This window comes from Drosophila suzukii, chromosome 2R (genome assembly GCF_043229965.1).
Source record: "Drosophila suzukii chromosome 2R, CBGP_Dsuzu_IsoJpt1.0, whole genome shotgun sequence".
Classification (NCBI taxonomy): Eukaryota; Metazoa; Arthropoda; class Insecta; order Diptera; family Drosophilidae; genus Drosophila; species Drosophila suzukii.
Window position 1 is genome coordinate 17,606,822 of NC_092081.1, and position 22,433 is coordinate 17,629,254.

The following is a 22,433-nucleotide window of genomic DNA, read 5'->3' on the forward strand; positions in this document are numbered from 1 at the left end:
CGATTACCAACCATTTCGGGGGCGCGAAGGGGCCGTGTTATCGATAGGCCGCTGCTATCAACTGCGTGTGGGCCGCCAGCCCTGGTAAATAAATGGCAACGCGAAACAACCCTGGCATGCCATTTTATTTCGACGCGACGCGAGTGAAGAAAAACAATTGAGTTTTTTATTGTTAAATCGTGAGAGATCGGCGGCCATTTGCCAATTAATTGCTGCGACAGGAGACCACGCGAAACGAGCGCCATCAGATGAGCAACGCGTGAACGATGGCGCTGAACAAGAGGAACAGCTCGCACTCGGACGCAATTTCGGGCGCCGAGGTGGACTACAAGTTTTCGTGTCGCTGCTGCCTGAAGACGGATGTGGAGTACCTCAAACTGGACTCGGTGGCGGTGGCGCGCAGTCTGGATCCGGCGGACACATCGGACAAGATCCCCCTGCTCCGGTGCCTGCTCTTCTGCGTGAGCGCCGAAAATGCCCCCGAGCTGCCGCAGTACATCTGCATTGAGTGCAGCAAGAGCCTGCAGGTTGCCTACTACTTCCTTAAGAACGCTTTGCGTGCCCATGAGATCCTGTGTCGCAAACTGTGTCCCAAGCGTGGCCAAAGGAGACTTAATGGCTCTCTGGTCCAGGAGCCAGAGAAGAAACCCGGAAACCCAGCAGTCTCTCAAGAAGTATGTTTGTCTTAAGGAACTCACATTCCCAGCATAAAATACCCTTTCCTTTCTCCTTCACTTCCAGCTGGAGACGGAGAGACCCTTGAAAACCATGCGGCACGAGTGCCAGGTGTGCGGGGTGGTGGTCTACAATCGCCTGGAGCTCAAGCAGCACATACGGCAACATGCAGGTACATGTTACCCCTATAAACCTATCATATTTCACCATCTCACAGCGCGAATCCATTTCCAGAGGGTCTTTCGTACAACTGCAAGCTGTGCAGCTTCACAACGCTAAAACAGCGCGTACTGCTGGAGCATTATGTCAACATTCATGGCCTGTCCACTGGCCAGGCGGAGGAGCATGTCAAGAACAAGGACTTGCCAGCGCCCAGAGATGAAGAACCCAAGGCGGTGTGCACGCTAGAAGACATGGAGCTGCTAATACCCACTGTTCTGACGCCAGATGACTACGCACAGCCACAGCTGCAGCCGCATATCGATTCCGAACAGCTGCGCGACATTGAGCAGCAGCTGGCCGTCAGCATGGGCGAAACGTTGCCGGGAGTAGACACTCTCACCTCCACCTTACCGCCCATGGACACGCCCAATGTGAGCATAGGGACCGAGTACCTGGTCCTGCCCGATGGCTCGCTGCAGCAGGTCAATGGAAGCGGTTGGTTTAGCTAGCTACGAGTAATTAATTAAGGAAAAATCACTCATACCGATCCATTTGCAGGCGTGGTCATAGAGTATATCGATGACAGCAAGCCGAACAGCTCCTCCAATGTCAATATCAGCCTACAAAATCTTTTGGGTGTCAATGATCAGAGTGTACCGATGGATATTGATGTCAGCGAGCTGATTGTGGAGGATGTTATGCCACAGCCAAGAGGTAAGATGCGCCCGCCAGGCTAGTAATACGCTTCTACAATCTACCATCTTATACGTTTACAGTCAGGCCAAAGCCAACGGCAGGCGGATCGCCGGCCTACAAGCACAAGTGCAAAATATGTCCGAAAACATTTTCCACTGTGACACGCCTCAAATCTCACCAATTGACACACAGCAGTTAGTTGATTCCACCTATCTTAATGCAATGTTTTTAAATGACTAATTTCTGTGCTTTTGTTTCGAACAGATTTGCCCAAGTTCTTCTGTGACCAGTGCGACTATTACTCGCTGCGCAGCACCGATCTCATACAGCACTACAAGATGGTCCACCATCGGTCTGATGAAAACGGCAGGAGTGACAAGGAGCCGGATTCACGTGTCTTCTCGTGCGACATGTGCCTCTTCGAGACGCGCAACGCCAGTCAGCTGCGAGCGCACTACACGGATGGGCACAGGGTCCATCCCACGGAGGTGCAGCTGCGTCCCAGTTGGTCCAGTGAGGCGGGAGCTAGCATTCTCCAAGCTCCAGCTCCGAGTGGCGTTGCCCCCAAGCAGCTGCCTTCGGTCAGGAAACCAGATCACAACGACATCCCAATTGGCATTAAATGTGAGTCTTGAGATTCGAATAGGAGCGGTATTTCGGAGCGTTATGAAATGATTCGCAAATGAAATTTTCGTCACTTTTATAGTTTGTTGAATTCATTATTTATTTGATATTTGTTGATTTGTTTTTATGCTGAGATCACAGTTCATCTGGTTTTGTTTCGAGTGTCACTCGTAGTTTTCTTTTCATTTAATTGGTTGCCTCTTTATTTAACTCATTTGGCGGTGATTTTCTGGCTCACTATTTACCATCAGTCTACACAAAAAGTACAACTTATTGTATATATTAGAAAATAGTAAACATTGCATACGAATTCTAAATCTGTTCTACACGCCAACATTTCCAAATATTTTAATGTATCGCTTTTATCAAGGTAATTCCATATTTTGCTAGTAAATTTGAGCTTAAATCATAATGGCATTTAGTCTTTGGCCTTCATTAGCGGGTAGGATTGGGGATTTCCTATAGCCAACGCGATGATGACACTCGAAACAAGTTCCAAAGGCCTATATTCCATATTAGTAAGAGCAAAATCTACAGCACATGGTAGGATTGTGACTTTCGGTAAGGACTAAACAGGATTAATTCACCTATTCTAGATGTTTTGTGTGAATTTTCGATATAATTTTTAGTATCTTTAGCTTACAAACTAACAAAGTTTTATTTTAATCCAAAAGTTTTTTAAGTGTATTCATTTTTCGGTTTAACATTATTCCTTTTTTGCAATGTCTTGCAGATCCGCCAGTTGTTGTGGAACAGCAGGTACCAATGCAGCAACCAGTGCCAATGGCCACTACATCCACGACCATCACGGAAACGGGCGACATCAACGTGTTGGTGGATGCCACGCCGCTTTTCTATGCGGCAACCGCCAGTACCACAGCTGTAGCGACGAACCCGCTGCCTATCCCAATGACTCCTGTGGTGGAATCAACCGGAGAAGCCAACAGCAATGCATTTGAAATCTTTCCCGAAATCTCAGACGGCACTCTGCCCGTAAACGAAGCCGTTCAGCAAGCTGTTCAGCAAGTGGCAGTCAATACATCCAACATTTCGATATTTGGCGACATGCAGGATTTCATTGACAACACCGATGTGGCTGCCATCTGCACAATACCCGCGGACGATATGCCCGTGGTAGATGGCGATGACATTGTGATTGATAATAACAATATCAGTCTGGACTTTGATGCCGAGAACTTGTTCGAGGACTTCGACGAGGAGGAGGATGCGGTGGGCGAAGAGGAGGAGGAGGAGGAGGCGGACAACGATGACGAGAATGACAACAACGATGCTGCCACAGATCAGAATCTGCTCCTAACCAGTGACGATGACGATGTCGACGACTTTGACGACGAGCAATCGAAGCATTTGCAGAAGCCCTACTGCATATACTGCAACAAGAAGTTTACCAGCCAGTATAAGTTCGAGAACCACATGTTTATCCATCGGGGTAAGTCAGCTGGGTCACGTACTTCTTGTAATCCAATACTCATATATCTGTTTTTGTGTTCAGGTCTGGCCCCCTACCGCTGCGAGCTGTGTACCAATCTGTACAACATGAAGCGTCTGCTGATCAGGCACTACAAAACTGTGCACAAGCGAATGCCCACGAGGGACATGGTCCAGGCCAAGGGCGATAAGGTTTCAGTAGCCCGCACTAACATCGAGAAACTATATCTTGGCAAGATGAAGAGTAAGCTGGAATACAACTATATTTAAAGCACACCATCAGCAATTTCCATCTCTATCTTTAGAACAAATGCTCATGTGCGCTAAATGTCCATTCGAGTGCGACTCAGATGCGGATATGCGGCAGCATCTAAATGCCCACCACGGCATTAATGATGGCGGTAAGAACTTTTAAATTCTTATTTAATCACATGTGATTATAACAATTTATATACTAAAAGTGGTATGCTAATCAATTAGCTGGGTCACAAGTATTATTACTTTACCATTAATTTTAATGAATGATTATTAATACCCTACTTACTATATTGATTTCAGTTTCCATACATGCCAACGAGGTGTTTATTATACGCAGTAAGTAACTTTGGCACTAATCAATCGAATTTCCACGTATAATCCCATTTAACGCCTTATGCCCTTATATTACAACTTCCCCAATCTATTCACAGAATTACCCTTTGAATGCCCGCGCTGCATTCGATCTTTCGCGGCCAAAAGCACCCTCAGCCGCCACCTGCAGCGCAGCCACTTGGTGGACACTATTATAGAGATGCAAACGCCACAATCGGTGGAAAGCACCACTGTAACATTGACCACATCGTCGTCCACAAGTTGTGGACCAGAGAATCCGGTCTTTGAGGAAAACAAACAGATTGAGATGATGCAGACGGACGGTGGGGCTGAGATGATGACGGCGGCGGCATCAGGCAATGGCGGTGGCAATGGTAAGAGCCTCAATAGCCTTGCAAGAACGAACTCAAATTCCCATTCCAACTATGCCCAACACACGCCACCACACAATTCGATTGATAATCCAAAAACGCTATTGCTCAACGATGAACAATGATCGTTGATTGTTGTTGTTCTCACCAGAAGTAGCTGGCAAAGATGATGGATCGGGAATAAAAACGGAAGCGGCATTGCCAGAGGAAGAACTAGATCCAGTAACATTGGACGCAGCTACAGCAGTGACGACAACGGCAATAGCAGCAGCAATAACAGCGGCAGCAGCAGCGGCAGCTACATCCTCCGAATCGCCCATCACAACGACAGCCTCATCGTCGACCAACCTCTTTCCCACGCCCACACCGTTTGATTACGACTATGACTTCATGGGAGATGCAGCCCAGCGATCCACGCCCGATTCCCATGCCATGCCCAAAGCCACCACGAATGCCCCACCAAGCAGTCATCTCAACGGAAGCGACAAACTATTGACCACCGCCGCCCTGGCTGCATCGCCAGTGAAGGGTTTACGCTCCAACTCCCGTCTGCATCGAACTTCCACTTACGCATGCAAGCTATGCAACAAAACTTTCGACGAATTGGGCAAGTTGGTTAAGCACGAGATGGAGCTGCACTCCAACACGCAGCCATCGCGGTGGGGCTACCAACACAAGTGTGCAATCTGCAATACGGCATACCGAACGCTCACTCTGCTCAAGTTCCATATGAAGCGGCACGGCGCCCGGAAATCACAGTGCAAGCTCTGCCCCAAAACCTTTGTGACCAACGCTGAGCTGGAGCGGCACACGAAAACAAAGCATGGAAAGGAGAAGACGCTGCGGTGCACGTTTGATGGATGCCGGAAGACGTTCGGCTTCAAGCATCATTTGGTGCGCCATCAGAACGCAATCCACTTGGTCGCGCGGTATACATGCACCGTCTGCAACAAGGAGATGCAATCCAGTCTGCATTTGAGGAATCACATGAGCGTGCACAAGGGCATGGCGACCTACAAGTGTCCCAAGTGCGAACGCTCCTACTTACGGCGTGGAAGGTAAGCCGATGAATCAGTCCTAATCAGTTGCACACTTTATTATTAAAACCTATTTTCCATGTAGACTCACAAGCCATGTTCTCTTGATTCACAATATCCGGTTGACCAAAGAAGAATTAGCTGACATCTCTGCACAGTCTACGGACCCTAACAACTCTACAGATTTGAATGAAACGACTTCCAGTTGCAATAAGGATGTGGATGGCGAAGAGGAAATCAAGGAGGAGACCGCAGCTGCATGCAATAATTCCAAGTAGTCCCAACTCATGCTCTTACCAATCAAGCAACGTAGCCGCACAATGTACAAAGTTTGATATAGACTAAGTTCTGTTCCTCTCCATCGTTTTAGCACATCTAATGTCTTAAAGTTTACATTTTAAGTTGTAGACTAATCACATAAAATTTAATCTCTCACATAACATAACCCGCATAGTAGATATAAATTCATTTATCGACATATATCTATGTATAGCAAACAGCGATGGATTTCAGTTAACTTGTAACGTATTTATGATCGCCCACAACTTGGGGTATGCCCCAATGGCAACATGTAACTTATAGAACCGCCTTAAATGTAATTATCCGCCTCAGGATGTCAGAAAATCATCGATTTGATACCCAATCATTATTGAGGCAATCTCCACCAGCTGGCTCTGCTTTGGCCAAAGAGAAAGAGCTTCACAGTTAGTGTCTAAAATGCATCCAATATTATGTTTTTTTTTTTATTGCACATCGACCCTCCTATGGGTCATGTATTTTATATATATGCGAGCAATAAATGTTCTTAATAGAATAACATGAAGTTTATTTTGTATCTTACTTGTTTTAACAGAAATATAAATTAGTAAACTGTATGTCTTTAAAAACAAACCATGTTATATAAATTAAACTACTTCTAATATAAAATTCGAGATTTAAAATTCAACAAGATCATTTAGGTCAAGGAACCTCCTTTTTGAAATTTTTCCACTTCCAGCTCCACTGGTTTTCCAGGCTCAGTAACTGCTGGTAGGAAACAAAGTCATCTCTGGCAAATTCCTTTAAGCGAGCCAACTGCAGCATAGCCTCTTCCTTGGAGTAGATGGGACCTATCAAACTCACTGGAGAAGGCTCCTCATCATCATCCCTGTTCGAGATGGGTTCGCTCTTGACCAGGATGGCCTCGAACTCCTGCAAGTCCAGGCTGTCACCGGTGGCATTATATGCTATATTGTTTCGCTTCCTCCATTTCTGAAGCCACCCCGAGGAGGCTGTGAAATCGGTGTAGCCCGCTTCGTCCGCTATCTGCTTTGCCTTTTCCCGGACCATTTCGCCGGATATGGGAATATTCTCGCTTCTGGCCCGGGAGAACCATTCGAAGCATATCTCGTCGATATGAGTGCCCTTCTGACTGAGGGGATTCCTTCGCATCTGGTTCATTTTCAGTTCTCCAGTCGCCAATCCTATCCTGATTGCCTCTCTGTGTTTTAAAATCTCAGCTGCTTGAGTTTTACCAATGTTAAATCTAAATAAATCTTAATTGAGAGCTATTTTTATAAACAATGCAGGGGACGTTACCTTTTCGCTAGATCCCGCACTGTTAGTTTATTCTGCTCATGGGTTCGGATAACTTCCATTTTCTCCTCCAGACTAAGCAGTTGTCTTGGTTTTCTGGGTCGTCGCTGTAGCATTTCCATTGACGTACAGAATCATTGGATAAGGGTAAACCCTTTCATTAGCCGATAGTAGTAAAACTCGCTACAAAATTAACGAATTTCCTTGTCCGCTCAAGGGAGTGTCCGTCCGCCCACACACTATATATATATATTTAGTAGTGTGACCATGGCGAACGTATACCAATAAAAACAATCAGTGGCGTAATTAGGATTTTGTCACGGGGATCTCCAGAAGTGTTTTTGCTTGGATATGATTACTGTACATTGTTGTTTATTTTTAATACGTTTCATATTTTCATATTTTTGGTAACCCAACTTAACAACAACAACAACAATTTACACCACTCCTGAAACTGAATGTGTACACTTTAAGTTTTTGAAAATTGTTTTATGAACGAAGGGAACCCCCGAAAAAGCCCTTTGCGAACGCCCCTGGAACTTAAGATGCTCCACAAAAACAAAAAGGCCACCGGCATGAGAATTTTGTGTGAGCCCCTAGACGGTCACACCAGTTTTGATCACAAAAGAGCGGTATAAAACACAATACACATTGTTAGCCGAATATATTTTTGAAACAGCCAGGAACAAAAGGATTATCCAGCGAAGAAAAGTATCCCAATTAACTAGAGCGCCATGGACGCCGCCACATCCCTAGCGGATCCCGCGCTGGCGGCCATGAATAAGCTGAACAAGGGCTCCAAGTGCCGAGCATGTCTATCGGTGGACCGGAAAACCGTGCAGTTAAGCGCCGAGATTCCCAATCTCCAGAAGTCGCGGACCTATGCCCAGTGCCTGAAGCAGTGCACCCACCTGGACCTGCGGGTCATCAGTCCCGGTGGCTACCTGTGGCCCATGCAGATATGCGTGCGCTGCTGTCGTGCCCTGGAGGTGGCCATGCACTTCGTGGAGATGGCCCTGGAGTCGAATCTCAAGCTATATGCAGAAGCGAAAAGCGTCAAGCTGCCCAGTCCCACGGGCGAACTAAAAAGGAAGGCCAGCAGCGAGTCGCTTCACTGGAATCAGTTCAGCCAAGAGTTCGAGCAGTTCGTCGAAGGCTATGAAGGCATGCCTGGGCCAATTGAGGAGAATGTGCTCTACATGCGAGGAGCCAAGGTGCCCCGACTAGATGCTGATGCGTCGAGCAGCAAGAAAGCGCCTAAAGAAGATGAAGGTGGGCATCTCTTATTTTACAATTTAATCAATAGTTAACCTTTTTGCCCTCCAAATAGTCATCCTTTTCGATGTGAAGTACGACACCAATGACCTGGAGGAGGAGGACGAAAACGACGGTTCGGATGCCAAGAACAATGAGACCTTCTTCGAGAGCAGTATTACATCAGGAGATGCAGCTATTGCCACCTCGGTGGGCAGGAAAAGTGGCGAGAATAATAACAATTATAATTTCAATAACAAGAACGGCGATATGTCCGATGCGGAGTGTGATCTTATACAACGCGCTCTATATATGACACTGAACGATGATGCCAGCAGCCAAGGTCCAAAGGAGGAGTCCAGTAATCATCCTAAATGTAAGCCTTTAAAGAAAGTTTAGTAGTATCATAATAATTTTCTTACTTTTAGCCAATGGGGTAGAGGAACCCACTACACTTGTGCTGGAAGAAGCCAGCACTAGCAATACAATGGTTAATATACCCATTTTAAAATGCAATGTTTGCCAATATACGGATACCGATGCTGAGCAGCTAAGAAGTCATTACAAAAGTATTCACAAAATATCTATGGCCGAAGATGACATAATTGGCCTAAACAAAAGTGAGTTGTCTTGTTCATTATAATCCTTGTAAATGCTTCAAGAGGTTTATGTTTCAGATCAAAACTTCAAGTGCCGACCTTGCAATAGTTATGAGACGAAAGACAGAAGCGAGATGCAGAAGCATCTCATCGATCACCATAAAATAGATGGAGACTTTGGTAGGCATCTTAGAAGAATTCCATCTCGAAATGTCCTTAACTTATTTTCTTTATCAACCAGAAATGTACTGCTACATGCAGGCAAACTGCCCGGCCTGTGACAGGATCTTCAAGGATCAGCGGTCGGCCAGAAAACACTACACCAGGGTGCACACTCCCGCGAAGGTTTTGGTGTCGCCGACTGAGGCATACGCCTGCAAGGAGTGTGACAAGATGTTCAGCCAGAAGGCCAGTCTGCACAGTCACCAGCGTTTCTGCCAATTGAAGGATTCTGTGCATTGCACCTTTTGCGATCAGGAGTTTAGTACCATGCGCAAATATGAGCTGCACCTACAGCAACTGCATGCCGTGGAAACGCTACACGAATGTGAGATCTGCCGCAGGAGCTTCAAGAGTGCAGACACCCTGACCCTGCATCGCAAGCGGCATTCGGAGAGGCATTTCCAGTGCGACAAGTGTTCGCTGAACTATGTAAACTCCGCAGAATTGCGGGTGCACTACGAGCGGGCCCATGTAAACGAGGAGCAAGTGAGCTGTCCAACCTGTGGCAGCCAGTTCCAAAACATGGCCCTGATGCGCGAGCACGAGCAGAGGAGTCACCAGAAGCCGAAGGTCTGGCGCTGTGAAGTGTGCAACTTTGAGACAAAGACCAGGTGGCGAAGGCGTCAGCATCAGTACGAGCACATGGAGTATCCGTACAAGTGTCAGGACTGCACCGGCGAGTTTGCAGATCGCAGCAAGTACGTAACATAGACTACCTGGTCTAGAATTTATGACCAACAGTTGTCCAACTTCTAGGTTCCGGCAACATTCCAAGAAGGTGCATGGTACCGAGCTAAGCGACGAGCAGCTGGCCGAGATGTTTCGCGAAAAGAAGGGCTACACCAATCGACACGATGCATTCAACAGGTCGAACAACTCACTGGAGATTCCTGGCTTTACGGAGGACTGCTTCACCGAGCTGAAGAGCCTGGGCGTGGACTACGACGACATATCCACAGATCTCTTTGCCAACTCCACAGCCCTGGACAACCTGCTAAATTTGATACCCTAAGAACCGACCGCCGATCCATTTACCTGCATAGAATTTACAAAATCAAACGGCACGAACTATAGCTGACGAGAGCTAGAAGACTGTCTGCACTTTACAAATCATCCCAAAACCGACATTTTACACACACCCCTCCAATTATTTCAGTTCGGACAACTTTTTTGCTCAGAGAACTGAGATCAAAATGTACATCTTTACATGTATCCACAGTGAAACCATGATTTTTTTGAAGTCACAATCTCAATAAACTGGAAGGAAACACGCGCTCTGAAGCGCACAAAATTGGCTTGAGTTCGATTTACACTCGGAAGGAGTTTGTATTTAAACTATTTCAATTTCAATAACTAATTAACTCCCTGGATGAATTTGGAAAGGAAGTCGGTGGGCTTGGGATCCTGCGACTCCTTCCAGTAGCGCATGATGTGGCCCTTCTGCTTCCAGATCTCCACGGATTCCTTAAGCTCCATTTGGCCCTGTGTAGAGGATGGGTTAACATACTGGTTGGTTTGTTGTGAAGGAGGGCCTTACCTTGATGACCAGCATGTCGATCACACGGATGTCGGTCACGCTGCGGTGCTTGACGAACTCCTCGCGCAACTTGTCGCGGCACTGCTCCACGGTCATGGGGATGTCGTAGTCCATGACTGCAAGTGCAGGGATTGGATTATATGGCGTCGGGATGCGGACTCTGATGACATAACCAGGAGCACTCACCGATGTAGGGAATCTGGCGGTACCAGGCCTTGTACAGGTTCAGGGCTCGCTTCCGGGCCTCCTCCCGGTCCACGGACAGGATGGGGCGCACCTGCTGCACGGCGCGCTTCACAGCTTCACGTCCGGCCATTTGATTTGTTTTTATTTCGCCTGTTTTTCCAACGACAAATATTGCTCGCAGCAGAGCAGTGTGACCGGAGTTTAATTTGTTCAATTGGACTGGGGAAATACAACAACAAACTAACTTGGAAATATAAAAAGTTGCCGCCATATAGATAAATATGTGGTAAACTATTCGGCTATTAAAAATTTATTATTATATCTCTTTAAAATATCCATTTAACATCACAAAAAACTGATGCGAGCGTTCACACAGACTAGAGTTGTTGCGAAATCAGCTGGTTGACCCAACAAAACATAAGAAGCATTTAAAGCGGCTATGAAAATGTTCGTTTGATTAAATAACAGATTTTTAAATTAATAAAACTACAGTTAGTCACAATTTATAAACATTGGTATTGTATGGAACAGCGGACCAAATATAAACGCAACAACAGTTTAGGGGGTACCCTTATTATATTATGTGTTTTTTAAATGTAATAGAATATTTTTGGTGTTTTGGTCTACGACGGAGTATCAGCCTGATTTCGTGTTCTTTGGTCACACTAGACAACGGGGGAAATTGTCACTTGCTTAATTTTTTTGTTTGTTTCTCCAAAATGTCCACCAGATCCTCATTCGGTGATGAGGAGCAGACAAAAGTGCCCCGCATCATGACCTTCCGTCCCAGCTACGAGGAGTTCAAGGACTTTTCCGCCTACATAGAGTACATAGAATCACGCGGAGCTCACTTAGCCGGCTTGGCCAAAATCCAGGTATGTTGGCCAGACAACCCCCTGATTAATTGAATAGAGTTAACGTATGCTGTCTATCCCTAGCCACCGGCGGAATGGGTGCCCCGAAAGTCGGGCTACGACATAGAGAATATCAACATGACAATTCCAGCGCCGATCAGTCAAGTGGTCACCGGGTAAGTGCCTCTCAATTCAGAGCCATTGGCACTCAGCAAGGAATCCCTTTCGACTAGCAGTGCCCACGGGGTGTACCAGCAGATCAACATCCAGCAGCGCCGCCAGATGACCCTGCGCCAGTTCATGGAGAAGGCCAACTCCGAGCTCCACCAGACCCCGCGCCACTTCGATTACGAGGACTTGGAGCGCAAGTACTGGAAGAACATCACCTACATATCGCCATTGTACGCGGCCGACGTTAAGGGATCTCTAAGTGACGAGGAACTGGACGTGTGGAACATCGGACGTCTGGACACCATCCTAAACTTGGTCAACACAGACTACAACATCATCATCGATGGCGTGAATACGGCCTACCTCTACTTTGGCATGTGGAAGAGCTCCTTTGCCTGGCACACCGAAGACATGGATCTGTATTCCATCAACTATCTGCATTTCGGTGCACCCAAAACCTGGTACGCCATTCCGCCGGCCTATGGCAGACGTCTCGAGAAGCTGGCCAGGGAAACTTTCGCCGAGAATTACCAGGAGTGCAATGCCTATCTGCGCCACAAGATGACCATGATCAGTCCGAAGGTGCTGCGCCAGCACAACATACCCTACAACAAGATCACCCAAGAGGCGGGTGAGATCATGATCACATTCCCCTTCGGCTACCATGCTGGGTTCAATCACGGCTTCAACGGCGCAGAGTCCACCAACTTCGCGTCGAAGCGATGGATCGAGTACGGCAAGCGGGCAAGTATCTGCCGGTGCCGCAGCGACATGGTCAAGATCTCGATGGAGACCTTTGTGCGCCGTTTCCAGCCTGAGCGCTACGAGAATTGGCTGAGGGGTCAGGACTTTGGCTGCCACCCTGAGGAGCCGGGGAAAATATGCGCTGCAGCGCCGCCCACTTTAAATGAGTCTGAAAAACAAGCAAGGTATTTAATTAGCTCATGAGTTCGTTGAATTTTGTACTAAGATAACCCCAATACTTCAGTTTGCGTGTTGTTAAACCCAAGGGAGAGTCGCCACAAAAGCGCGGCTGCTCGCTAGCTGCCAATGGGTGTGATTCGAATGCGGAGCCCACCGATGACGCCGACGACAGGGCCAGTGTCAGCAGCCACAATAGCTGTCGCCAGCTGCAGCCCGTTGTAAAACTGCGTAAGCTCCCACCCAATGCTTCCGTACCTGAACCAAGTTCCGCAACAAAGAGATACGACTTCAATTCCGTAGCCGTGGTGAAGGTCAAGCGCTTGTGGAATGACCTGCCGTGTCCAGAGACCGGGGTCAATCTCCTCACTAACGGTGTGGTGAAGAACACCAAGCGTATGCGCTTCCAGACTAAAGTACTAACACTTGACGATGAGGATTGAAGATGCCACTAATAACACTGCTTAACGGCAGACCTACGATCTCCTTTTTATATTTTCGTGCGGCTGACATCAAAGATATTTTATGGATAGTCTTTTTGTATTTCATAGTTTTTAAACAGACATGACGCCATCACAATGAAGATATGTGTATAGAATTTAGGAGACGAGCAAATTCATATGCAAAAAATGTACAAAATTTATAAATCTTTAAGCTGTAAATGGAGCGAGGCAACATTGGCCCCTTCATATTTTTTTAACAAGTGTCAGTTCCCACCGAAGGCAGTATTGCACAACAATTCGAGTTGTATAAAACAGATATCCTTTTACACAGTAACGCCCAAAATATGCAATGTCTATAATCAAAAAGATATAGGGCTTTAGCCTTTGATATGTTATGACATGTGTGAAATTCCTTTGCAACAAACAGCGGTACGCCTTTTTAATTGGCAACCAATTAAGAATTAAGAACTGCGATTCGCGGGCTATAAAAGCATTTCAAGTCTTTCCTTTCGCCAGTTACTTCTTAGCCCTAAACGTACGCAATTAAAGATGTTCGGATACTTTAAGCTTATGTACCCAGCTCCCATATCGGAACCCATCAGCACCAGAGACTCGAACGCCTATCTGCTTGAAACGCTGCGAATCTCCGGTCTAAACTTTCGAAACGATTTCGGAGTTGGCCGCAAAATCTGGAGGGTGTTCTCCTTCATCTATAATATGCTGATACTACCCGTGAGTTTTCCCATCAACTACACGATCCACCTTGCGGAGTTCCCGCCGGACTTGCTGCTGCAATCCCTGCAGCTCTGCCTCAACACCTGGTGCTTCGCTCTGAAGTTCTTCACGCTGGTCATCTACATGGACCGTTTGGAGCTGGCCAACAAGCACTTCGACGAGATGGACAAATATTGTGTGAAGCCGGAGGAGAAGCGCAAAGTACGCGACATGGTGGCCGCCATCACCAGGTTGTACCTGATCTTCGTGGTGGTCTACGTTCTATACGCCACCTCCACCCTGCTGGACGGACTATTTCACGACCGTGTGCCATACAACACCTACTATCCTTTTGTAAACTGGCGGATTAATCGCACTCAGTTGTACATTCAGAGTTTCCTGGAGTACTTTACCGTGGGTTATGCCATATTCGTGGCCACGGCCACCGATTCCTACCCTGTGATATACGTGGCGGCCCTGCGATCCCACATCCTGATGCTTAAGGACCGCATCATCAACCTGGGCGAGGCCAGCAATGAAGGTGGCAGCGACCGCGACTCCATATTCAAATCTTTGGTGGACTGCATCAAGGCTCACAGAACAATGCTGAAGTAAGTGATGTTAGCCATACTCTAAAAATATTTCCCATTAATTTTGTATGTAATTAAGAATACCAACAAATATAAAAGTTTTGTGGCATAATACCACAAAATAAATTTTAAATCCCCTGATCTAAAATGATCCAGAAAATAAAAAAAGTACAGTGTAGATGAGAACATCTATAGAGAGATATTTTGTATTTTCCAAAATATTTGGTGTACAAATATAATGTTTTCATATTTAGTTCCAAAACTGGACCAAAAAAAATTGTACACCTATCAACAAAGAAACTCCTATCAATTAAAGTGTATGCTTTACAATAAAATTAAAGTACAACTTGTATACAAATCCTAATGATTCCTCCAGTTTTTGTGATGCCATTCAACCCATCATCTCTGGCACTATATTTGCCCAATTCATCATATGCGGTTCCATTCTGGGGATCGTTATGATCAATATGGTGCTGTTCGCCGACCAGTCGACCCGATTTGGCATAGTAACCTACGTTATGGCCGTCCTTCTGCAGACGTTCCCGCTCTGCTTCTACTGTAACGCCATCGTAGATGACTGCAACGAGCTGGCGGATGCACTTTTCCATAGTTCCTGGTGGATGCAGGACAAGCGGTACCAGCGGACAGTTCTTCAGTTTCTGCAGAAGCTCCAGCAGCCCATGACGTTCACGGCCATGAATATATTCAACATAAATCTGGCCACAAACATCAATGTAAGTTCAGTGATCTCCAAAGGGACAGGGAACTCCAAAAAAAACATACGTTCTTGCAGGTGGCCAAATTCGCCTTTACCGTATACGCCATTGCCAGCGGAATGAACTTAGATCAGAAGTTGCAACTTCAGGAATAGAAACGCGAAATAAAAATAACCGCACCAGAGGTAAACGTACATACATTGATTTATGAACTTAACTCTCGTTTGCTTCGTAGTAGTATAATAATCGTATATGCATATAGCGAATTATGAATAACGTAAACTAGTTAAAACAAAACTTGATCGCGAACAAAGGGTAATAAAGAAAATCGCTTTATATTTATACCATACAGCAAGAGTCTATTGATTGGTGGGAACCTAGGTTGCTCTCGGAAATTGGAATCTGGCCGGTTCATCATCTTGTCTATGGGCTCCATTGCTCCCTTCAAACGATGTGCTCGGCTGACGGTAGATGAAGTTAGTGACGTGTTGGCGAGAATTGCACATATAATGTCAAGCATGGAGTATTTTTAGCTCGCGAACAGTTCGAATGTTTCAGCGGCAGTTTATTTCGGGCTGGGTAGGAGGGGGCGCGGAGGGTCTACACGATCTCTAAGTATATTGATGATATTTTTAATGGCTGGCATAGATGAAACAGCGAAGGTTGTACATTTAACATAAACTTAGGCGAGATAACTATATGTGTCTTTGTGTCCCTCCATACGCTCTAGATACTCCTTCTCGATCAGGATGTCTATGCACTTCTTGATCACGGGCACCTTGGGCTTAAAGCGCGTCGACAGCTGATTAAGCACCTCCGAAATGAGATTGGTGTGGTTGAGTCGCTTGCGCATTTTCATAATGCGAACGATCGCCGCCTGGATCAGCAATTTTCGGTCCTCCTCTATGTGCTTATGTACAGTCTCCTGCTCCACTTTAAGTTCAGTCTTCAGCGGCTGGTTGATGTTAATGCGACGCTTTTTGTTCTTATAGTCCAGGAACAGCTCTACCGTCGACTCGGGCGTCAGCGAGTTCTCATTGTCGCTGGAGGTCAGCACCTTAGCCTTGAGCAGTATTTGCAATACCTGAAGGAATACCTCATAAGTAAGTAGCTAGAGAATGAAAGGATGTAATCTCACCTGGATCAAGTTCTCCTGTTGTGTCTGTGTATTGTCCAGCAGTTGTTGGACTGTGAAGCTGAGCTGATCGTTAAATTGTAGCAGCACCGACATCTGGAAAGTGCTGGCTTGCAGGGTGTAAGTGGAGGAGTTATTGCGGTTGACGTTCATGATTAGCTCGCCCTTGCACATCTGGTAGAGCCAGTTGAGCTTGCGACCAGAGTGGCGGGCGGCGTAGAACTCATTGAACTGTCGCACCGACCGCTCCAGCTCAGAGGGAAGCAGGAAGGTGTTACTTAGCTGGAAGGGCCACGAGCCCGAGGACAGAACCTCGATGCCAAAGTCAATTTCCATGGTCACGTTTTTGTCGGCCAGGTACTGCTTGAAGTTGGAATTCAGGTCCTTTGAGACGCCAATGTCTTGGAACATTCGCTGAAGCTTGACGGTGTACTCGTAGCCACACGTCTGCTTTAGCTTGGAGATCATCATGGCCTCGGCGTCGTCCGAGGCCGATGTGTGGTTCACCAGGCGCTTAGCAAGCATCTTGGAGTAGTATTTCTGGAAGACATCCTTATCCTCGATGTACTTGAAGACGACCATAACCTGGTTCAGATTGTCCTCGAGCTCCTTGTCCTCCGGATTCTTGGAGGACTTCTTCAGCAACAGGTCGCAGTACTTGGCCAGCAACTCGGGCGATTTGCTAGCACTGTTCGCGATTGTGACCACGTTAGAGTTGATGAACTTTCCACATGCCTTGTCCAAGGCTGCCACGAATCCGTTGTCATTGTTAAACGCCGTCAGGACGAGGGCGTTGTACTTCTTGTGCACGTCCAGGATGGTCTGGACGTAGGTCTTGGGATCGTTGGCCGCGTCGGTGGTGCAGCACTTGGCAATGGCCTCGGTGCCCTGGTGGAGTATGTGGTTCTCAAGGATGGACTTGAGATCTGTCAGGTTTTTGGGTGAGAGGGCCACCAGCGAGTACATCCGTTTCAGATCATCGTTTCGGTCTGCGTTAAGCAGATTCTGAAACTCGGTATGGAATATTTTCAGATGTTTTTCGATAAGAACCTGAAATACATTGATTCGTTGGTTAGTACGTGAACTATAAAGTGGGATATGTTCGGCATTCCCACCTGTTCGCATGTGGACTTGAGCGCATCCGCCGTGGTCTCGTGCAGATAGGAGAGTCCGTTTTTCGAGTTGAAGCCGCGCACGCGCTGTGTCTCCTCCTCCAGCCTGTTTTCCACGTGCTTGAGATACTCGGTCACCGTGTTGGTGGACAGGAACGCGTCCGACTCCTTCTCGTAGAAGGCGTACGTGTCTGCGATGAACTTGCTCTCGAAGTTGTCCTTGTAGACGGACAGCTTCTGTTGCTCGACGTCGGCGTCCTCCTCGTTGAAGCTGAGCTCCACGTAGCACTCGATGACGTCGCGCACCAGCGACCTGTTGATGAGCTTGCCTTGACGTTCCTCCTCGATGGACTTGAGCACCGCCTTGGTGACAGGCTCGTTGAGCACCTGGAACAGGTGTCCCTTCCAGGCGACCAGGGCCAGGCGGTAGATCTTATAGATGCCCTTCTGCCCCTCCTCGCACTCGCGCTTCACCCAGTTGCGGTTCAGGTAGTTGCAGATGCCGTCCAGGACGGTGCTGGAGAACTGGTACGACTTCCACTGCTTGGTGTAGCGCGACAGGAGCACCTCCTCGCCACTGATGGCCTTGAACTTGATGAGCAGCTCGCTCAGGTATGACTTGAGGAACTGCTCCAGTCGGTCGTACAGCTTTTTGCCCACCAGTTGGGCTCCGCCGGTCTTCCCGCTGCTCCGTCCGCTGGGCGCCGCGTTCACGCTTGTGCAATAGTCATAGACATGCGTGTAGAACCTCATGTACTGGCTGCGGGTAAGGGACTTCTCGTGCTCGAACACCTGTAGGATGCCCTCGACCAGCTCGCTCCAGATGTCATCCAGGTTGACGAGCTTCTGTGTGGTCTGGGCATTGCTGGAGCGATTCATCTTGGCGGCAACTGTGGCGTGGGCGGTGGGTGGTGGCAAAGGCCTTCTGCCTTCTCCCACTGGAGGATGCTGGGCCTGCAGTGGCGCTTGGCTGGAGGAGGCAGCGGCGGAGGCTGTCACCCTAGGTGGCGACGGGGGATGGCTGCTGCTGGCGCTGCTGCTGTCTAGGTGACGTCGTTTGGCGGCTCTCGTCCTGGGAGCTGTGGCCGGAATCTTGGCGAATCAGTGTTCCAATTTTGGAATTTAAAGTGTCAATCTGCGGACGAGACGAAACGGTACAGAAACGGAATGGGAGTGGGAATGTGGTAGGCCTCGCCACGTAAAAAGCGACGACCCGAAGGTCGCCTATTATGATCCAATGTCACAGCAATAAAAGAGAGGCTTGCGGAATACATACGCGCACATGCACACTCACACACACACACACACTCCGAGCTCAAGGTGTAATGCACTGCTGCAACATGGTCGGATATGCCCTGCAATGTAGGGTATTGACCAATCAAATGGCAAGTGGAGCCCCTCCACCCCCGCCCACCTATCGATAGATCGTGTTCAAAAACCAAACTTCCTGGTTAAATAAACACACACACACGCACGTACTCGCCCTCGCCTTCACACACACAAAGGTGCATTAAGATAAAAAAAAAATAGCGCACATAACCATTACACTGCAGTTAAATGTTAAAAACTTCAAAGATTCCATTGCTCCCACCAAAATAAATACATTTTTGTGGAAAAAAAAGCCCCTGTGTGCCTATCTTTTCTTTCTGTGACGTAGTGATTTGATTTCCCCCTTGGAGCACACACATTTTTTCTCTTTTGTTCGCCATTTTCACAGCCCGAAATCTCGTCTGGAGCAGCCTTCCTCCTTTAAGACGCCTCAAATTACCTGTTGCCAGATCAGATGAGCTTTAAAACTAAACTAACTTAAAAGTGTATTTCGCAATTGGGCTTATAATTAAATCAACTGCTTTTCTGTGAAAATCACTAACTTTCGTTTATTACTAACTATTAAAATAGAGTGACCGCTCGCCACTGGTGCAGTAAAACCAGCGATGGCGCCTTACTCCGCAGTCACAACCGATTGTCATTTTAACCTTGTTGTGTATCGTTGTATATCGCGCATCACTAATGGCCGTGAAGTGATCACTGTTACATGACTGATCACTGCATGCATAATGCAAAAACTATTCTATGATCTTCAGTCAAAACAGAAACGTATATAAATTGCGATTTGTTTTCCAGAATGATATAACAGATGATAAAAAAAACAAAGGCTGATAAATAGAAACCAAAATATAATACAATTCAATGCGAAATATATTTAACTGAATATTTGCTTTCTGTTTATAAAATGGTCAATCATAAAAAATATATTGTTAAATTTTTTCGCAGAATGTTAAAAATTGCATACATTTCAATTAGTACTTAAAATTATTATGTTTTGTTTCCAACAAATTGATAAGCTTTCTGTACTTGGCGATCTTAGGTATATTTTGAATCGATGCTTACTTTCTTGTACAGTGATATATTGAAAAGTCCATGAATTCCACAATTGTACCGTAATTTTTTTTGCTTTATTTCACGATTCAATTTAAGGCGGCTTTTTTAAATGTGACCAGATATAGAAGGCGAAATATATTCTCAGCTCAGTTTTCCTGTGTGGCAACTCCAAAGCTAAGCAAAACAAAAACAGTAAAGAAATTTAAAAGGTCATTGTTTATCCGTAGAAGCGGCTAAATTTGGAAACGATTTTGAGTTGGATAGAAGAAGATGCCCAGCCGCTGGTTATACTTAGTGGCTGCAGCGCTGCTGCTGCTCCTATTCCACCAGCAGACCTGTGACGCAGCAGTCACCCAGGCGCCTCCAAAAGGGGAGGCAATCGCGGAGCAGAGTGCGCCGGTTGCCGAGGTGGAGCCCAAAAAGCAGTCTGTGAAGAAGGACCAACCAGAGGATCCTTTGGCGGGTCCAAAGGATTCCATGGTGGTTGTGGATAAGGGGGCACCTGCTCCGCCTGCCCCGGCTGGTCCTGCAGCTCCGGCTGCCCCAACTGCTCCGGCAGCTCCATCGGGCCCCCAGGCAGATGCCAAGGCACCAGAATCGGTCCACGGCACCGGAACTTTTCCCGAGGACGATGTGCATGTTGAACTATCACATAGAACCCCCGATATGGACTTTCCCGGCCAGGCCGTGGTCTACATCTTAGTGGGCATCACCAGTACAGCCATCCTACTGCTCGTAATGAGGGTTTATCGGTGAGTTAAGAGTTAGGCCCCGATTTCCTGGGCTATGACTCAGACTTTAACATAAAATCACGTGTTCAATGGTTTTTATGAACCGCTTCTTATCAAGATATTTATCGGTTGCTTTGCACGCGTTCAATTAATAACGAACCTTCTCAACACACCATACTATAAATCACAAAAACTATCTTGACATTGTAAAATAAAATAAGCTTAGTGAATTCTACATTAGTTTATAGAGCGCATAATGAACATAAAATTAAATTTTTAAAGCTTATTTTCCTCTTATAAAATGTCGATTGATATTTTCTGTTTGCAAATCCGTATACTAGATTGAAGCTGATTAGACTAATCAAATCGCTAATCTTTCAGGCTGCGTCTATCGAGAGCGGAGCGCAAGTACGGCGTGCAGGGCGACCGGGCCAACCAGGAGCTGACACCACTGCCGATGGCCATCGAGGACGTGAACAGCGACGAAGAGGACCACACCCTGTTCGAGGTCAATCGTCAGAACATACGCATATTATGAAATAGCAAACACAAGCACACGCCAAAGATCCGTTTGGCTGCACCGCCATTTCCCACACTTCTCAGCAGATCTTGCCTTAATTCGTAGCTATTTAACGCTTTGTAGATTTGCGCTGTAGCTGCCAGCCAAGTAGCCCACTAAGCCCACTAATAACTAAGTTCTGTGCATTTCTCCCACTCGCAGTTGGTTCAGGTTTAACGAATCAAAAGGAAAACAAAACCACTTGTGATAACAATTACGATGATATATGTATGTCTATAAGTACGAAGATGCCGCTGAAGCCCCGAAGGCATTAAAAATCTCAAAAGTACCGATGCTTTCAACTCGCCAGTGCGTGGATGTTCCATATTAATAAATGTTATATTAAATATACTTGGTATTCTGTTTATTCTCCACACATTCACAAAACTCTAGCTATAATTAATTATACATTTAGACTTAATACAGTTTGATGGGCTTAACGAAAGGTTGGACAAACGATAGGCTGGATACAGGCAGTTTACGCGTACGCACAAAACAAATGCACTCACTTGGACTTAACAACTAAAATCACATAAATAATTTATTAACAATACTGCGACTGCGGCTGTGGCGGTCCTGCCCTGCCAAAAAAAACCACGAGAAACTTACGACTACGATTAACACTAAACTTGAGCTTCGCTAACGTTTTACAATTGTGGTTGGCACTGTAGTTTGTAATATATATTCTGCCTTCTCTCGATTGCGCAGAGTCGGATCTAGAGGCTAACTAGTGTGGCATTTGCCACCGATCGGGGATCCTCAAATCATGCTGCCGAACATCCGTTTGCCGCGGGTCAGAACCAGGCTGACCACCATCACGGTCAGCAGGAAGAAGACCAGGCTGAGGAACGTGGTGATGAAGCGACATCTTTGGCGGAACTTCTTCTCCTTCTCCATTTTCAGGCGCAGCTGCTCGGCCCGCGGCAGGTCGAGCGTAAAGTCCGATTCGGGTCGTGAGGATGGCTGTGTGAAAATAAATTATATCATAAGTTTTTGTTGTTTAAAGCACGGAAAAATTTTCAACTTCCATTGTTAATTCACCTAATTGGATTTTACTTTAAGGATATTTTTTAATAAATATAATTCTGAACCTTATAATTATTACTCCAGCTATTGACTTTACTGGA

General features: G+C 46.5%; 9 protein-coding genes across 14 annotated transcripts in view; 5 read left to right on the plus strand and 4 right to left on the minus strand.

Annotated features, from left to right (window-relative positions):
* Nucleotides 1-102: 102 nt before the first annotated feature.
* On the plus strand, nt 103-6,422 carry LOC108009664 (zinc finger protein 93). 2 transcript variants are annotated; one of them, XM_017074190.4, is made up of 13 exons: nt 103-674; nt 742-847; nt 910-1,332; nt 1,396-1,551; nt 1,614-1,727; nt 1,798-2,157; nt 2,891-3,607; nt 3,671-3,850; nt 3,912-4,007; nt 4,165-4,200; nt 4,296-4,571; nt 4,720-5,626; nt 5,691-6,422. In XM_017074190.4, the coding sequence occupies exons 1-13, from the start codon at nt 267-269 to the stop codon at nt 5,881-5,883; spliced, it is 3,972 nt and encodes a 1,323-aa protein (XP_016929679.3). In that variant the 5' UTR covers nt 103-266; the 3' UTR covers nt 5,884-6,422. The 2 variants fall into 2 exon arrangements, with proteins under 2 accessions (XP_016929679.3, XP_016929681.3); XM_017074192.4 differs by lacking the exons at nt 103-674; nt 742-847; nt 910-1,332; ... (1 more) ...; nt 1,614-1,727; nt 1,798-2,157 and adding an exon at nt 2,616-2,718.
* cag lies at nt 6,406-7,435 on the minus strand. The gene is made up of 2 exons (XM_017074195.4): nt 7,184-7,435; nt 6,406-7,130 (listed from the first exon to the last, which is right to left on the minus strand). The coding sequence occupies exons 1-2, from the start codon at nt 7,300-7,302 to the stop codon at nt 6,566-6,568; spliced, it is 684 nt and encodes a 227-aa protein (XP_016929684.3). The 5' UTR covers nt 7,303-7,435; the 3' UTR covers nt 6,406-6,565.
* Nucleotides 7,436-7,783: 348 nt separating this feature from the next.
* On the plus strand, nt 7,784-10,546 carry LOC108010220 (zinc finger and BTB domain-containing protein 41). Its single transcript, XM_017075064.4, has 6 exons — nt 7,784-8,452; nt 8,511-8,810; nt 8,863-9,054; nt 9,112-9,213; nt 9,275-9,953; nt 10,012-10,546. The coding sequence occupies exons 1-6, from the start codon at nt 7,915-7,917 to the stop codon at nt 10,265-10,267; spliced, it is 2,067 nt and encodes a 688-aa protein (XP_016930553.3). The 5' UTR covers nt 7,784-7,914; the 3' UTR covers nt 10,268-10,546.
* ND-B14 (NADH dehydrogenase (ubiquinone) B14 subunit) lies at nt 10,547-11,207 on the minus strand. Its single transcript, XM_017075065.4, has 3 exons — nt 10,979-11,207; nt 10,793-10,908; nt 10,547-10,737 (listed from the first exon to the last, which is right to left on the minus strand). The coding sequence occupies exons 1-3, from the start codon at nt 11,106-11,108 to the stop codon at nt 10,609-10,611; spliced, it is 375 nt and encodes a 124-aa protein (XP_016930554.1). The 5' UTR covers nt 11,109-11,207; the 3' UTR covers nt 10,547-10,608.
* Nucleotides 11,208-11,623: 416 nt separating this feature from the next.
* Kdm4A (Lysine demethylase 4A) lies at nt 11,624-13,860 on the plus strand. 2 transcript variants are annotated; one of them, XM_065863377.2, is made up of 4 exons: nt 11,624-11,853; nt 11,917-12,008; nt 12,066-12,932; nt 12,992-13,860. In XM_065863377.2, exons 1-4 carry the CDS (start codon nt 11,698-11,700, stop codon nt 13,365-13,367), a joined length of 1,491 nt encoding a protein of 496 aa, XP_065719449.2. In that variant the 5' UTR covers nt 11,624-11,697; the 3' UTR covers nt 13,368-13,860. The 2 variants fall into 2 exon arrangements, with proteins under 2 accessions (XP_065719449.2, XP_016929290.3); XM_017073801.4 differs by having other exon boundaries at nt 11,625-11,853; nt 12,069-12,932.
* Nucleotides 13,861-13,916: 56 nt separating this feature from the next.
* Nucleotides 13,917-15,736, plus strand: Or43b (Odorant receptor 43b). 2 transcript variants are annotated; one of them, XM_017073803.4, is made up of 3 exons: nt 13,917-14,692; nt 15,048-15,405; nt 15,465-15,736. In XM_017073803.4, the coding sequence occupies exons 1-3, from the start codon at nt 13,917-13,919 to the stop codon at nt 15,540-15,542; spliced, it is 1,212 nt and encodes a 403-aa protein (XP_016929292.3). In that variant the 3' UTR covers nt 15,543-15,736. The 2 variants fall into 2 exon arrangements, with proteins under 2 accessions (XP_016929292.3, XP_016929291.3); XM_017073802.4 differs by having other exon boundaries at nt 15,048-15,736.
* Cul1 (cullin 1) lies at nt 15,574-19,560 on the minus strand. The gene is made up of 4 exons (XM_017073799.4): nt 19,403-19,560; nt 17,638-18,769; nt 16,526-17,572; nt 15,574-16,471 (listed from the first exon to the last, which is right to left on the minus strand). Exons 2-4 carry the CDS (start codon nt 18,511-18,513, stop codon nt 16,070-16,072), a joined length of 2,325 nt encoding a protein of 774 aa, XP_016929288.1. The 5' UTR covers nt 18,514-18,769; nt 19,403-19,560; the 3' UTR covers nt 15,574-16,069.
* A 603-nt stretch (nt 19,561-20,163) lies between these two features.
* Nucleotides 20,164-22,404, plus strand: LOC108009930 (uncharacterized). Of its 3 annotated transcripts, none has more exons than XM_070995300.1 (3): nt 20,164-20,768; nt 21,129-21,255; nt 22,015-22,404. In XM_070995300.1, the coding sequence occupies exons 1-3, from the start codon at nt 20,287-20,289 to the stop codon at nt 22,024-22,026; spliced, it is 621 nt and encodes a 206-aa protein (XP_070851401.1). In that variant the 5' UTR covers nt 20,164-20,286; the 3' UTR covers nt 22,027-22,404. The 3 variants fall into 3 exon arrangements, with proteins under 3 accessions (XP_070851401.1, XP_016930161.3, XP_016930160.3); XM_017074672.4 differs by lacking the exon at nt 22,015-22,404 and adding an exon at nt 21,469-21,657; XM_017074671.4 differs by lacking the exon at nt 22,015-22,404 and having other exon boundaries at nt 20,165-20,768; nt 21,129-21,657.
* The window catches only part of LOC108009929 (uncharacterized), a 31,649-nt gene continuing 30,869 nt past the window's right edge, over nt 21,654-22,433 (minus strand). Inside the window, exon 4 of the mRNA XM_017074670.4 lies at nt 21,654-22,269. Coding sequence (XP_016930159.3) covers nt 22,066-22,269 — 204 coding nt within the window. The 3' untranslated portion in view covers nt 21,654-22,065. The remainder of the gene's footprint in view (nt 22,270-22,433) is intronic.